A 14,247-nucleotide genomic window follows, 5' to 3' on the forward strand; every position below is an offset into this window, starting at 1 on the left:
GTAGACGTAGCCTTAATGATGTATTTACACAGACATGGCCCCTCAGAATCTTAGGCTTACAACTATCCCAGATCCATGCAGTTAGGTACTTTCCTCCAAGAACAGGGATCTGCAGAAGACAGCTAATGAAGAACTATTTGTAAATCGATAACTTAAATTAGCTATAAGTAGCTAGCGTCAGAGGCGTAGCCACGTTAGTCTGTAACTAAAAAGACTTAAAAAACAACAAATAGTCTTCAGATGAAGTGGGTTGTGCCCACAAAAGCTCATGATACGCTCTATATTTTTGGTTAGTCTCTAAGATGCTACTGGACCATTCGTTGTTTTAAGTTTTCTATAAGTAACTAGTTACAGATTGGTATACCTCAAAGGGCTTAAATGAAAAACACTGACTCGAGACTTGAGACAAAAATTGCTATCTATGAATGGCATTCAATTTGAGTCAATGCTATATTTACCTACAGCTGAGCGTGTGCACACACACACACGATAATCCCTCTTACAAATGTGTACACATTGCTACTCACCTCATCATTTTTCAGTGCCATGAAGTAGTAGTGAATGTTCTTGTTTCGGGCATACTCTTTCACTCGGGCTTTGAATTCTTTGTGGTCCAGCACTTCTCCACAGTATTCCAGGACAAAGGTGTTACTGCACGGCCCCAGAAGGAAAAACATCATTATCTGCTTAGGAGTGAATCAAGTTAAATACCAAGGATGAAAGCTATTATTGACAACAAAAAACTCTCAGAGTAGGAGAACTACATGCTGTCAGAGCTGTCACTATAGCTAACCATTTTAAGTGCTTTCTGCCTTGGGCAATTATGATTTTTTTTAAACTACTATTATCTTTGCTATTTACAAAGCAACGTGTGAGGCACTTCAGACAAAAATAAGAGTTCCTTGCTAAGTAGCACCTACCATGTAAATGCATTATATATTACCGAGGAAGTATTCGGATATGAAGAAAGTAAGGCTTTTCTGCAGAATGTACATTATCCGATTTGAAAAAAAATATGAAAAGCTATATGTGATGGCCTCATTTTGTATCCTGTTGATCTTGTGGGCAGGAATGAAGAGGGAACAAAGTATCTGTTGTACTATTAGGGGAAGATGAACCTCAAATTAGAGAAGGAAAAGACTTTCTAGGTCATCTGCTCCATGTCCCTCAAAGCCAGCACAGAATCATGCCACACAATACACTGAATGGCCAGCCCCCTAAACCCATCAACCCACCCAACATTCAAACTGCCTGGTGATGTCTTCCAGAACACCTAATTCTGTAATGTTCAAACTTCTGCTATCCAGATAGACAGTTAAGGTAAATGCTCACACAACCATTACTCTTCCACACTGGTGCTGCAAATAGCTACTGGGAATTACCTGCATGCACTCAAGTTTCCTTCACTGTGTTAGGTGAATTGACTGGTGGAGGACAAATGTGGAATAGCTTGAAAGAACTTGAAATGATCTGTACTGAGGAGGGATGAAAAAACTGCCCAAAGGAGTTAACCGGTTAAATGATTTGTTTAACCAGTTAATCGCCGGCCCTGGGTAGGGGGCTGCTCCAGCCCATCAGCCTGCCTGGGGTGGGGTCCTGCCAGCCAGGCCTCTGCAGATGTGGGAGGGCTGCTCCTGTCAGTTGGGCAACTCCCACCAGCCAGGCCCTTTGGTTAACTAGTAAGTATGCCAGTAAGGCTAATGCTTATCAGACAACTGTTCAACCTTTCACATCCCTATTCCCCTCACCCCCCACGTGCATGATCAGAGGGAAAAGGATTAGCTTTACTTTGCGGTTCCAGTCTACATTCTCAGTACAGAACCGCAAAGACGGTCAGTGACTGGGCACTGAGACTTCCTGCTATAAGTACTGTCAGTCACGAGGTGGGGTACCGGAACAGTCTGTAGATTTAGCAATGGGGAGGTAAAAGGAAGAATAGGCTCAGGTGGCATTCGGCATGCAAGTATGCAGGGATTGTAAAACAGTACGAAATAGTTGTAAATTTCACTAAGGAATAGAAGAGCAGGCTGTATTTGAGCACTACAGTGGCAGTACGTGTGTTCCCTTTGAACACCACCACCACAGGTGACAGACTTAAGATTGCGTGAACATTGTATTTCCTGAAACAAAATTTCCTGGCTTTCTGAAGTCTAAGTGTTGCTTAGCTCAACATTCTGGAAGGGCTTAAGCTATCACCATTAAAAGTTTCTTCCCCATTTAATTTCCTAATTTGATTGTACAAGAAATGGTTGTTGGTAGGAGTGAGTGTCCTGTAAAAGCAGTTTAGTTCTCACCAAGCTTGCAGCAGATAAGCTACTACGGCTAAGGAATAATCACAAGACCAAGCTTTTATGTAGGGCTTTTAAAATCAGTAAATCTCAAAGAACTGTAGATCATTACCCCGCTTTACAGATGGGAAACTGAGCACAGAGGGGTGAAGTGACATGCCCCAGGTGATCAGGTCAGTGGCACACCTAGAAATAGTCTCAGTCCAGAGGCCTTGCAACTAGGCTACACAATTGCTACATGACCCAGTGATGCCCTCTATGTTTTGTTATAATAGAATGGGGATAATAGCCATGCTTGGAAATATTTGCAGTGTTTTGCTCTTACGGGCCCTGTCAGTAGCTATCTAATCCATGATCTATATCCCAAAACTTTAATGCAATTTTATTACATGTGCTTTACAGTAACTTAAGCATGACAGAAGAATGTTGCTTCCCACCCCGCCATACCTCCTGCCCCATCAATCCTCAACACAACTGTCCCAACATTCTCAGCTATCCCTTTCCATCTCATTAAGCTATTAAACTCTAAAAGCCTTAGCCAGGGATGGGCAATAGTTTTTGAAGGAGGGCTACTTCAAAAAGTTTTGAAGTAGTCACAGGCCTCGGGTGGAAGGGGTGGGACCTTTAAATAGCAGGAGTTGGAAGGACTCACCCCTCTCTTGCAACTCCCAGGCATCATGTTAGTGGGGGGCGGGAACTGTGAGCCCTTTCAACCCCTGCTATTTAAAGGGCTCATTGCTCCTGGCCGCGCTGCTTGTGCATTGCCTGGGAGCTGGGGACGCGTGAGCCCTTTAAAAAGAAGCAGCTGAAAACGCTCGCGCATCCCGGCTCCCAGGCAACACGTTATGGGGTGGGGCCAGGAACTGCCCTGCGGGCCAGTTAAAAGAGCTAAGTGGACCAGAGCTGGCCCGCTGACAGGCTCTTGCCCACCCCTGGTCTTAGCGACTACAGTATAAATCTGAGAAAGAGAAGCAAATTCTTCTTCAGATAATATTTTAATTCAATATTGATGCAAAAGACAAAACTCACTCCACTCACGGATGGAAAATCTTAAGAGGGAACGCAGCTCTGAATGCAAGCTCTTCAGGGCAGGGACCATGCTCTGTGTTGCATCTAGCACTATTATAATAGATGTGTGTTACAACAGTGCCCAGAGGCCCTGATAGAATTAGAACGCTTCTGCCCTAGGCACTATACAAACACATGAATCCATGGCCTTTGCCTCAAAGAGCTTTCAAACGTGTACGCTTAAAACTTATTTTTCTTACAGATACGTGAAGTGAATACTTGAAATAAGCCTATATGTCAACATTAAATGTTTGATTTCTCAAAAGCATTACAGCAGCGCTGGGGCTGGAGGAGAGATATGAAGAATGAATATGACTAGGGCCTTACAGATCAGTTCAGCGTGGGAAAAGACAAAGATGTCTCCCATGTAACTGATCTCAAATCACAAGGATAGTAGCGTAGACATCAAAAATTAAAGGAAAAGAGAGAGGATTTCAGTGGACTGAGCAGGAGTTCAGCTTTGGACACCTTACGTTTAAATGTCAAACATGCTGTGATATGGGATTAGCTAGAGGGAAGCTAAGAGTGGAAAGTCAGACCTGTGAATCATTGGTGTAAAAATGGCAGTTAAAAGAATGTGAGCAGATGGGATTACTCATGAGATAGGCTGAAAAGAGAAAAAGGGGCAAGGACTGATTCCTGTGGGAATTAGCTTAGATGTCAGGGTTGAAGGAGACGAGCAGGTGGGGCCACTATTGTTCAGGATGGGGAAAATTGAGATTGCCAGCTGACTGTAAGTAAAGAAATTGAAAAAACGCAGGCAACTTATTTTCTATTGAGAAATAACGTAAAGGTCACATGACAAGGAAAGCCTTACGACAGGAGATCTTTGGCTGCTCTCAGCCCCCAGCCTTTTTTCTCCGTCAGGATCACTTCAACATCTGCATGCTGTTTCCTCTGGAACCGCCTGTTGGAACAGTAGTCCCCATTTGGGCACCTGGAAGAACTAAGTAGAGGAAACAGAACAATCAGCTCCCACTGGGTTGGTAGTGACAACAGAAGCAGCTTGGGAAATAGCTGGGAAACAGACATGAAACAATCAATAATAAATTCAGTGCAAAACCACAAACATATTTCACTCTAAGTGTAACCACCTGCTAATCAATGTTCAATTTTGAACAATTTATACTTAGACAAAGGTATTTTTAGAAGAGCAGTTACAGTGCTTAGAATAAACTGGCCTCTCCCCTGTATATTTTTATATGGCTTCTTCCAGGGAGATACTCCCTTCCCTAGAGTCTAGAGCTTAGGCTCAGCAGAGATCCAGGGTCTTAGATGCTACAGGATCTGTATCAGTCACCCTCTTCTTCCATGGTAACACTCGTGTCTCCACTTCTCAGGGGGGCAAATCTGATTGCCAGTCGGTGTCACTGAATTCCTTTTGTCCAATTCTTTGGCTGCTGCCAACTGAAAACATGGAGTAGCCATTGTCTTAGCCCTCCTGCCTCTTTCTTCTGAGCAAGAGGACTCAAGATAAAGGGAGAGGAAAGAGCCTGATAAAAGCCTAGTGAGCAAAGAGAGGTAGGCAAAAGAGGAAAACATTGCAGAACAAAACAGCTGCATAGAAAACTATTCCTCCTCCCTTCCTGGGCTGCACTGCATTGAGCCTCCTGTGCAGGCACCTTAGTGCTTTGGTGTTAGGCCAAGACAAGTATGAGACGACTGTGTTCACTCGCAAGCCCTACGTTAGGATTTAAATTCTAATCTCCAAAAGAGAAAGGAACATGTCTGAACAGTTGGCTGCACATGACAACACAAAGACAACTTGGTGTCTCTGGACTCTCAGTGTCGGCGGAAAGCGCAGCTGTGACATCTCACCAAAACGGACTTACCATTCTATCATGAGCAGACGATTGAGACAATCTTCGCCACATGCCACATCCCCTTGCGCTCTCTCTTCTTTGGAAAGTGGAGGGCACTCACACAGCATTCGCTTGATATCACGGTGGGATTTGTTCTTTTTCCTGTGGAGAGGGTAAGTCAGCATTACGGCATTCCCATACTGACAAAAAATCACTCCAGCTAAAATTAAATCATGATCTTTATCAGCAGTCCCTACTGGACTACAATTGATTTACTACTTGGAAATCACTGTTCAGCTATTCAACTTGCCTCACAAAAGGCGCAAGAGCAGTCCGAAGCATTGTGTTTTGGTGAATTCATGACCTGATGCGATCATCATTCAGAAAAGACTGCCAATATGTTAATTAAATTTATGTATTTTCTACCTCTTTCTATTGCGCATAATCCGATTTTAATTTCATTGCAGCTACACTCCGGGTAATGGTAAAACACTAGCTTAAATTTTTCAGTGCAGGGAAAAAGAAATTTTCAAAGGAACAAATCTTAAAGCCTTTATAGAAATTAGCCTGAGGTAGGCTGACAAATGATAGAAGGAGATCATTCTTAATTGCCACATTTATGGAGATGTGCAGGGAAACCTTCAGAAGTACTGTATCTGTGGGGCTTTTTTGGGGGGGGGGGAGGGAGGGTGAGAAATGTTTTCTGCCCCAGGTTCATGCTCTCATTCAGCACCCTAAAGAACCAGAGAGCAGTACTGAATCAAATGTGTGCTTCTTGCATCATAGTACAAGATACACAGCTTGTAGGGCACTAATCATAAGGGATTTCATAGACGGGGGGGAGGGGGGGGGAAGGAAACGCTTTTTTTCAGGTCCTGAAAGGATAAGATTTAAACAGAACTTAGCTGAAGAATTCAAACCTATGAAGTACATGATCAAGTCTCACTTATTACCTCATCTTATCACGTGAGAACAAGGAATCACTTGAAGAAAGTGAAGGCCATTACATTTAAAAGAAATTGAGTATTATTTTACAGATCTTACTGAGTTAAACACCATAGCTGAATTTCAAAAGGGCAAAATTATTAATATTTGCATATAGCATACATTAACTATAATCAAAATCGCATTCAGAGTTTAAGTTCATTGCCACGAGGGTAAAGATAGTACTTTTATACCCATTCCTTTACAGAGCTAGACAACTGTGTAGGTACGTTTCTGAGAGGCGAAGTTGTCTTACTCTGAAGCGTCATGTTATTAGCCATTCCCAGGGCTTGGAAACCAGAATTTATGGTTCAATAATTAGATACAGTGAACCAGACATGTGAAAGGTTAACTAGTAAGCATCGCCCTAAACAGGTAATGCTTGTTTTGGTTAACTGGTAACCGGTGGGGGCTAGAGCACTCCTCGCTTGCAACGAGAAGGGGATTGCTTCAGCTCCACAGGGGGTGTTCTTCAGACAGGGGCTGTTTTCATCCAGATCCCACTTAGTCTGTTAACTGGTTAAATGTTAAGTCAACCTAACACTTAACCAGTTCACTAATAAACCAGGATTTTATATCCCTAGAGTAAAATAAATCAAATATTCCTACACAACAACAAATCAAAGAGTTTGCAGTTAGTTATCTTTTAAAATTTCAGATTGTAATTCTGGGAGTGTTAAAATACCATCTAACATGTTCTTTATTTACAAATGACTATATATGTAGCCGGAGCATTTAAAGCTCATACAGATGGTGCATAACTTCTATTCCTGCAATCAAGATATCCATTAACTTGTCTTGAGAAAGTGATCTGTTGCCTGGGCCTATAGGCAAATGGATATGATAAGCCCTGAAGTGAAGCTACTATATACTCCAGGCTCTTGTATGCTCACGTGAACTTCAGAGAAATGGTGTATTTTTTTTATTTTTCTGTTTTAATATAAAGAGCACGCGCTTCAGAGGGGTAGCTGAATTAGTCTAACTGGAAAACCTTAAAAAACAATGAATAGTCTAGCAGCATCTTAAAGACTAAAAAAATGTAGATGGTATCACGAGCTTTTGTGGGCACAGCCCACCTCTTCAGACGAGAAAGTGCCCACGAAAGCTCATAATACCATCTACATTTTTTTTAGTCTTTAAGGTGCTGCTAGACTATTTGTTGTTTTTTAAGTTCTTCCAAAAAAAGAAAGCCATTTTTACAAACATCTTGGGTACATGGACACATATGACAATAAGTGATAATTAGTTTGGACTAGAGAAGCCCCAAACATACCGTATATTCCGGCGTACAAGACGACCTCTGAAGTTAAAAAACATCCCCCAAAAATCGGGGGTCGTCTTGTACGCCGGATGCCCCGCCGCTGGAGCCCCTCCGCTGCTTTGAAAGCCTCGGGGGAAGCCGGCGGGGGGGCATCCCAGGCGCGCATGGGCTGCCCCCCCGCCGGAGCCCCTCCGCGGCTTTGAAAGCCTCGGGGGAAGCATCCCAGGCGCGCATGGGCTGCCCCCCCTCCGGAGCCCCTCCGCGCCGCCGCGGAGGGGCTCCAGAGGGGCGGCAGCCCATGCGCGCCTGGGATGCCCCCCCGCCGGCTTCCCCCGAGGCTTTCAAAGCCGCGGAGGGGCTCCGGCGGGGGGGGGGGGGGGGGCAGCCCAGGCGCTCCTGGCGGCTTTGCTCCCGGTGCCTCTGGTCTGCTGGGGACCATCTCCAGCAGACCAGGGACACCGGGAGCAAAGGAGGCGGAGGGGCGCTGGGGTATAAGATGAAACCCTATCTTTTAATTAAAAAGATAGGGGGTCGTCTTATACACCCAGTCGCCCTATACGCCGGAAAATACGGTACCCAAGGTTCTCAATATTCAGTGTATTGGTCTACTGAACAGCAAAGAACTTTTTTTAAAGCACTCAATGGGAAAATTAAACCAGCAAACCCAATTAATATTGGCAGGAGCTGATTTCCTGTTGCTCCTCCACTTGGATACATTTTGCTCTTAGATATTTCTATGGATTGCCAATGAATCAACAATTCAGCTGATCCCAGGAGCATACTGGCAATCAAAATAGGCCCAGAAAAATGGGTTGAGAACGGCCCTCCCCATGATGTCACCCCTGTGTGCCCCTCAAGCCCCGCCCCCTACGTCATGTCTGGCACACGGTGCAAGCGGCAGGTCGGGCTCTACGTGCCGCATACAGCACGGACACAGAGCCGCGCCAAGTGATGGGCAATGGCATGCAGACACGACGGCCCACGAGGAAATTCCCAGTATCCTGCCGGGCCAGTCCGTCCCTGGCTGATCTATACCTTTCTCTCTCTCCATACCACCTTCCCCCCATGGCTAATCTTCCTTGTGAAAAGCTCTCTTACATAGTGGAAAGGTAATATTCTCTCTCTCTCATATATCACTCTACGACTGCTTAGAGAAGGGCTGATTGTGACTTCTTACTAAATGCCCAATCAAATGAGAAAGTGAAATGTAAACTATTATGAGCAAATAAAGTGAATCAATTAGTTACCTTTCTGTTAAATACACATTTTCTTCAATAAGGTCAAAGTAACAGGGCATTTTTCCTTGCTTGGCACACTCCTTCCAGCGTTGTGGGTCTCTGAAGTCTTCCATGATACACATTGGGCGAACCACTGCTGAACCTTGAGGCAAGGACTCCAGCTGTTCCCCCTCCTCCTCCATTTTCACTTTCTTTCTCTCTCTTGGATCTCCATCACTCTCAGAGTCACTCTCTAATTCTTGCCTTCTTTTCTTTGGTGGGCCTCGCTCTTTCACATCATGTTTTTCCAAAATCTTTGCCTGCTCTTTTTTCTCATTTACCACTGTTGGTTCCTTTGCTGAATTACTGCTTATCTCATGTGCCTGCACAGAACCCTTTTCTTGATCACCGAGAGTGTGAAATTTACTTGACTGGATAGGAAAATGAGCTTTGCAATCATCATCCCAATTATCATCCTGTTCATACTCTTCATGGTCCTCTGTTAGGGAATCTGGTACCTGTCCTTGTATTCGTTCATAATTAATTCCAGAGGACCTACTACATGGCCTTGAATCCCAATAGCCATTGCCTTGCCAGTAATTCTGAGAGCCACAATATGATCCTGGACCCTGCTGGCAGACATAACCTGAGTACATTCCATAACTGCTGTCAGGCTGCTGATATGTGCTACTGGGTTTCTCTGGTTGAGAGAAATCCCACCCCAGGCTACCTAAGTCCTCCGTTGAATGAAAACCATCCAATCTGGAGAAATCTCCTGTGCCAGACAGATTACTGAACCCAGCCTTTCCCTGCCTACTGTCTGGCTTGGAAGAATTTGTTTGGTGCCTAGATTTATTTTCGGCACTTTCATAGCTCTCAGAAAAACAAAATGGCTGCTCATCTTGCTGTCTGCTAAGTGGTCTAGCTACGGGCATCAATTCTTTCAATATTATTCTTTCATCTGGATTTGGCTGGCCATTAGAATTTGACGTTAGGTCAGTCTGACTTGTACTATCAACTCCATCACTCTGAGGCTGAGAAATATCAGGCTGGAGATCTTCAGTTTCCTTTCTACTAAGCTCAGTAGATGTTGCTGGACTCTTGTCCATTCCTCTAGAAGGAGAGCATTTGTTCTCAATGTGTGGACCATTTTTATTGGATGCATTCTCTGATCTTTCTTCATAGTATGGTTTGCTAGACTCTGGCCTATCATCATCCCAATGGTCAGAGTAACGTGCATTGCCTTGGCTGCTCCGAGATGAACAAGGGCTACTTTCTTCCATACTTAGAGTAGAATTCTTTGGAACCACCACAACTGACTGAAGACGGTTTCTTGGAACACTGTCATCTGAATCGGAATCCTCTGTATCACTTTCTTCACTGTCCTGATCACTCTCACTTTCTGCCGTATCAGAATAATCATCGTCATGAACAGAAATGAATTCAGAAGTATTGCCACTACTGTCACATGTGGCAGCCTGAGTTACAGTTTCTGTTTCTTCTGCAATCACAATGACATCGCAAGATGGAAACAAAGCATCTGAAAAACCTGAAACCATCAATGACTCATTTTCTTCATCCTTGCCAATTAAGACTTCTAGAGACTGATCCTTAAAATCATCAGGCCTGGTTCTTTCAACTAAGACTTCAGATCTTTCCTCAGCTGTCTCCTCTTTTGCTAGATGTTCTTCTGGAACTTGTAAATAATATGAATGCTCCTTTTTAAATGACTGTTTTCCTTTTTCTACATCAGGACCAATATGCTGGGCATCTAATTCAATTATCACCTCAGTTTCAGAAAGCTGCAAACATTCTTCATTTTTATTCTGCATGGCTCTATCCAATTCGGAAGCAAGATTTTCCTCTGGTTGTCGTGTAATGATTTCATTGTCTAATTTGATTTCCAGGGAGCATTCTTCTTGGGAAGAATCTCTGCTTGAATTATCTACTATAAGGCTCATCTCATGAGAGGGACTCCTATCATATAGTTCATCTTCACATACTGACTTTGCTGAATTTTGATCCTCCGCGTTTTCATAATTGCATATAACTGTTTGTGGCTCTACATGAATGTCCATTAAAGTTTCTTGAGTAACCTTTGTATATGTGGGCTCAACTTCAATTTCAACTTCTGAATGATATAAAGAAGGACTAGTATCTGAAACATAGCAAAAGTCTGAATCTTTCGTTCTGTTACATGCAGTTGTTAGATCATCCAATTTTTTAACTAACATTTCAGAATGATCTATGTTCGTAACAGAAGATATATCATCATATTGTTCTGAAGGAACTGGAGTCTCTGTTTCTTTAAACAAATCGTTGAACTCAGACTGCATATGAGAATCATCTAAATCTTGTTCTTTAGATTTATATATACTTTGAAAACCATTAGATGGCAACACATAAAATGTATTACTCTTTATCTTCGGTGATACCTCTGATCTACTTAGACTATCATCAGAAGACATTGCAACATCCTCTATTTTGGAGGCACAGAAAGTTGCTAAGTCATCAGACCTACCCTCTGGGGACCCATTTATATTCAGTTCTAAGGGGCAATAAGTTCTTAATTGATCACGTTTTACCTTTATTAAACTTTCTGGTTCCTTAATACTGTCATGGCAATCATTTCCTATAAGTTCAGACTTCAAGTCAGGAGAACTCTCTTTTGACTCATCTAGCTTTTTAAAAGAAGGTGAATCATTTAATTGACTGAATGGAGAAACAGTGTATTCACTCTCAAACTTTTTTATAATAGTCATTCTTAACTCACTGCTTTTTAGACAAGATGTCTCTAACCCTAAAGAATTAGACTGCTGTTTGATTTCTTCAACTGATTCTGTACAACAGAAAGAACCTTTAGACTTATCAGACTTTGGTGCAGAAGTCTTTGTAGGGGTATACTTATAACGGGAAGAGTTCACATTACTATCAGGTTTAGAATGGGATGTCACCCTTCGATATCCCAGCTCATTCAGGGGAGAACACCTTTTTGATACATCACTTTCTGAAGTCCTTTTTGATTCTCTATCTGATTTTGAAGACTTCCCTCGCCTCTCTGTTTCAGCATAAGATGACTCTGTTTTGCTGTCCCGTTCTGATTTAGAGTACGAAGAAGTTCTAGAATCCCTGTAAGAGGAATGAGATGATGTACGCCTTGAGTCACTAGACCTAGAATGGGTCCTTCTATACTCATCTTCTGAATCAGAACTCTCTCTTGTCCTATTATCTGTGTGAGAACGAGAATATCTTGTCCTCTCTCTATAAGGGGAGCTTCTATGGTATCTTCGGTCAGATTCATAATAATAAGAGCGTTCTGATCGTGAATAGGATGAGCTTGTTCTAGAACCTCTGTCAGATCTAGACCGCGAATGAGACCTGCTCCGTCTTCTCTCCCGGTCTGACCTCGAACGGGAGGACATATACCTAGAGTCTCTCTCTGCTTTTGAGTAGCTAGAATGTTTTTCATCTCGGTCCAATTTAGACCTTGAGGAAGATTTCACCGAATCTTCACTTTTGAGAGAAGTTGAGCTCTTTTTTGGATCTCTTTCCTTTTCTGTGCTGGATATTTTTAATTCATGTGATCTCTGACTTGAAGAAGTCCTTATAGAATCTTCATCAGATTCAGAACCCAGCAACGTGGCATCAGCTTGAGAGAATTTCCTCCTAGAACCCTGCTTTTTGGAACACAGAGAAGCTCCTTTTGAGCTGTCAGAAATTTCTTCGTCCTTCCCAATATGGGACTCTTCCTGCTGTGAAGTTATTTCCATTTGCTCAGACATAATTTGAGCTGCATGTTCTTCCGAACTATTAGATGCAGGATCATGTTTAATGTCCAATTCTAAAGTTTCTTTCACTACTGCATTTGTTGGCTCCTTTGAAGTTTGGACTTCTGACTCTACAGGTGGTAGCAAAAGAGATGCCAATGTAACAGATACTGCTACTGGTGGTTGGGGCAAAGTTACTGCTGTTAGCAATGGGGCTGGTGGAAATGCTGTTTGAGAGTGTGGTGGAGATGGTGTCAATGGCAATTCTGCCGTTGTCACTTCTGCCGGTGCTAGAGCTTCTAGCGAGGGTGATAGTACTACAGCAGCTGGCAGTGGCTTTGCTGTTACGCTAAGCAGATGCTTCTTAAAATGGATCTTGCCCAATTCCACCTTAGGTTTTGGTGGTGAAGATTCTTCAGCTGAACTAGAAGTATCCCCAAGGTCCATTTTAATTTTGGGGGAGAAGTCAGTTGGAAGGGGTACAGCTGGGGAGTTGTGAGTTTCATTTTGTTTTTCACTTCCAAGAGCAGTCAGAAATCTGTTCTGCAAGGTTTTCTTTGTTAAACTAAAGCTGAAAGACACTTTCTGTCTTCCTTGTTCCTCAAGGTTAACCTTTGTTTTCGTGCCTTTGGGCAAAAAGCGGCTAGAAGCAACACCTTTGAACACTGGGCCTTTGACAAAACCAGCTTTCTGCACATTTTCAGGCTTGCCCTGCAATAAAAAAAAAAAAAAAAAGTTGTTAAAGGCACAACTGAACTTTGCATACCACAGCAAACAATCCCTTAACTCGTACACTTTTAGTAATCATAAAATTTAAAAAGGGCAAGCTTGGCTGAAATCAGATATAGTATGGGCACACTAAAAACAGAACTGGGTGTGTGCTGTATAGAATCAATTATGCAGTAATTTTGAAGTTTGAACAAAACGCCTTTTAGGACAGAGACAGGATCCATGCAAAAAATTTAGTCCATTTCTCTTAGTTTAATACATTAAATCTTTTACTTCTATTTCAGCAGTAGTACATCTCTCTGTTCTGACCTCAGAAAAACCGAATGGATCACAGAAACTATACTAGATTGCCAAGACTGTGTCCATTTGTTTTCACTTACTAGAAGACTTTGTATTGTGATTAGGGATATCGGGTAACTGAATAGTCGTGTAACCTCATGAATTCTTATCGGTTACACAAGTATTCAATAGTCCCCGGGGTCAGGGCTGGAAGCCAGTGTGCTCCAGCCCCAATCCCGGGGAGCCCCCTGACACCTCACCCTGTCAGCAGTGCCAGGAGCCAGGCGGGAGCTAGCCCGCAAGGGGAGCCTGTTTAAAAACCAGCTCCCCTCGCAGACTGGCTGCCTGCCGCCCCAGAGAGGCGGCAACGTGGTGCTTTTAAGCCAGCTCCCCCCGGAAACATCTCCTGTTTCTCCCCACAGACAGAGGCTGCTTCACATCCAATGGAGCAGCCTCTGTCTGTGGCGAGCCTGGGCCTGCCACAGGCAGAGGCTGCTTCATGGCAGACCTTTCATGCCTGCTCCGCCTCTGATAGAGGCAGCAATGCAGGAGGGTGGCACCACAGAGCCAATGCTGGGGGAAACCAGCTTTTAAGATACAGAGGCGGCCGGGGGGGAGAGGGGGGGAGAGATGCGGTAGTTGACAAGATTAACTGATAAATTTAGGTTTATTGGTTAATCGTATAGTTGATTGCATATTGACATCCCTCATTGTGATGCGGTAATTTTTCAAAGCAGGTCAAATTGCAAGTGACATTTCTAATAAACCTCACAAAATGTAGTTCTCCGGTGAGCTTACACCATGCATTGGTAACTTCTAATGAATTGAGTGTTAGCAAATAAAATTACTCGG

General features: G+C 43.3%; 1 protein-coding gene across 4 annotated transcripts in view; it reads right to left on the minus strand.

Moving 5' to 3' along the window:
- Positions 1-14,247, minus strand: part of SETD2 (SET domain containing 2, histone lysine methyltransferase) — a 135,672-nt gene that overhangs the window by 90,714 nt on the left and 30,711 nt on the right. For all 4 annotated transcript variants that reach the window (XM_075922985.1, XM_075922984.1, XM_075922982.1 and 1 more), the window contains exons 3-6: positions 8,651-13,098; positions 5,189-5,320; positions 4,174-4,302; positions 528-651 (exon numbers count right to left, since the gene is read on the minus strand). In XM_075922985.1, coding sequence (XP_075779100.1) covers positions 528-651; positions 4,174-4,302; positions 5,189-5,320; positions 8,651-13,098 — 4,833 coding nt within the window. The remainder of the gene's footprint in view (positions 1-527; positions 652-4,173; positions 4,303-5,188; positions 5,321-8,650; positions 13,099-14,247) is intronic.

The sequence above is a fragment of the Pelodiscus sinensis genome, chromosome 2 (genome assembly GCF_049634645.1).
Source record: "Pelodiscus sinensis isolate JC-2024 chromosome 2, ASM4963464v1, whole genome shotgun sequence".
NCBI lineage: Eukaryota > Metazoa > Chordata > Testudines > Trionychidae > Pelodiscus > Pelodiscus sinensis.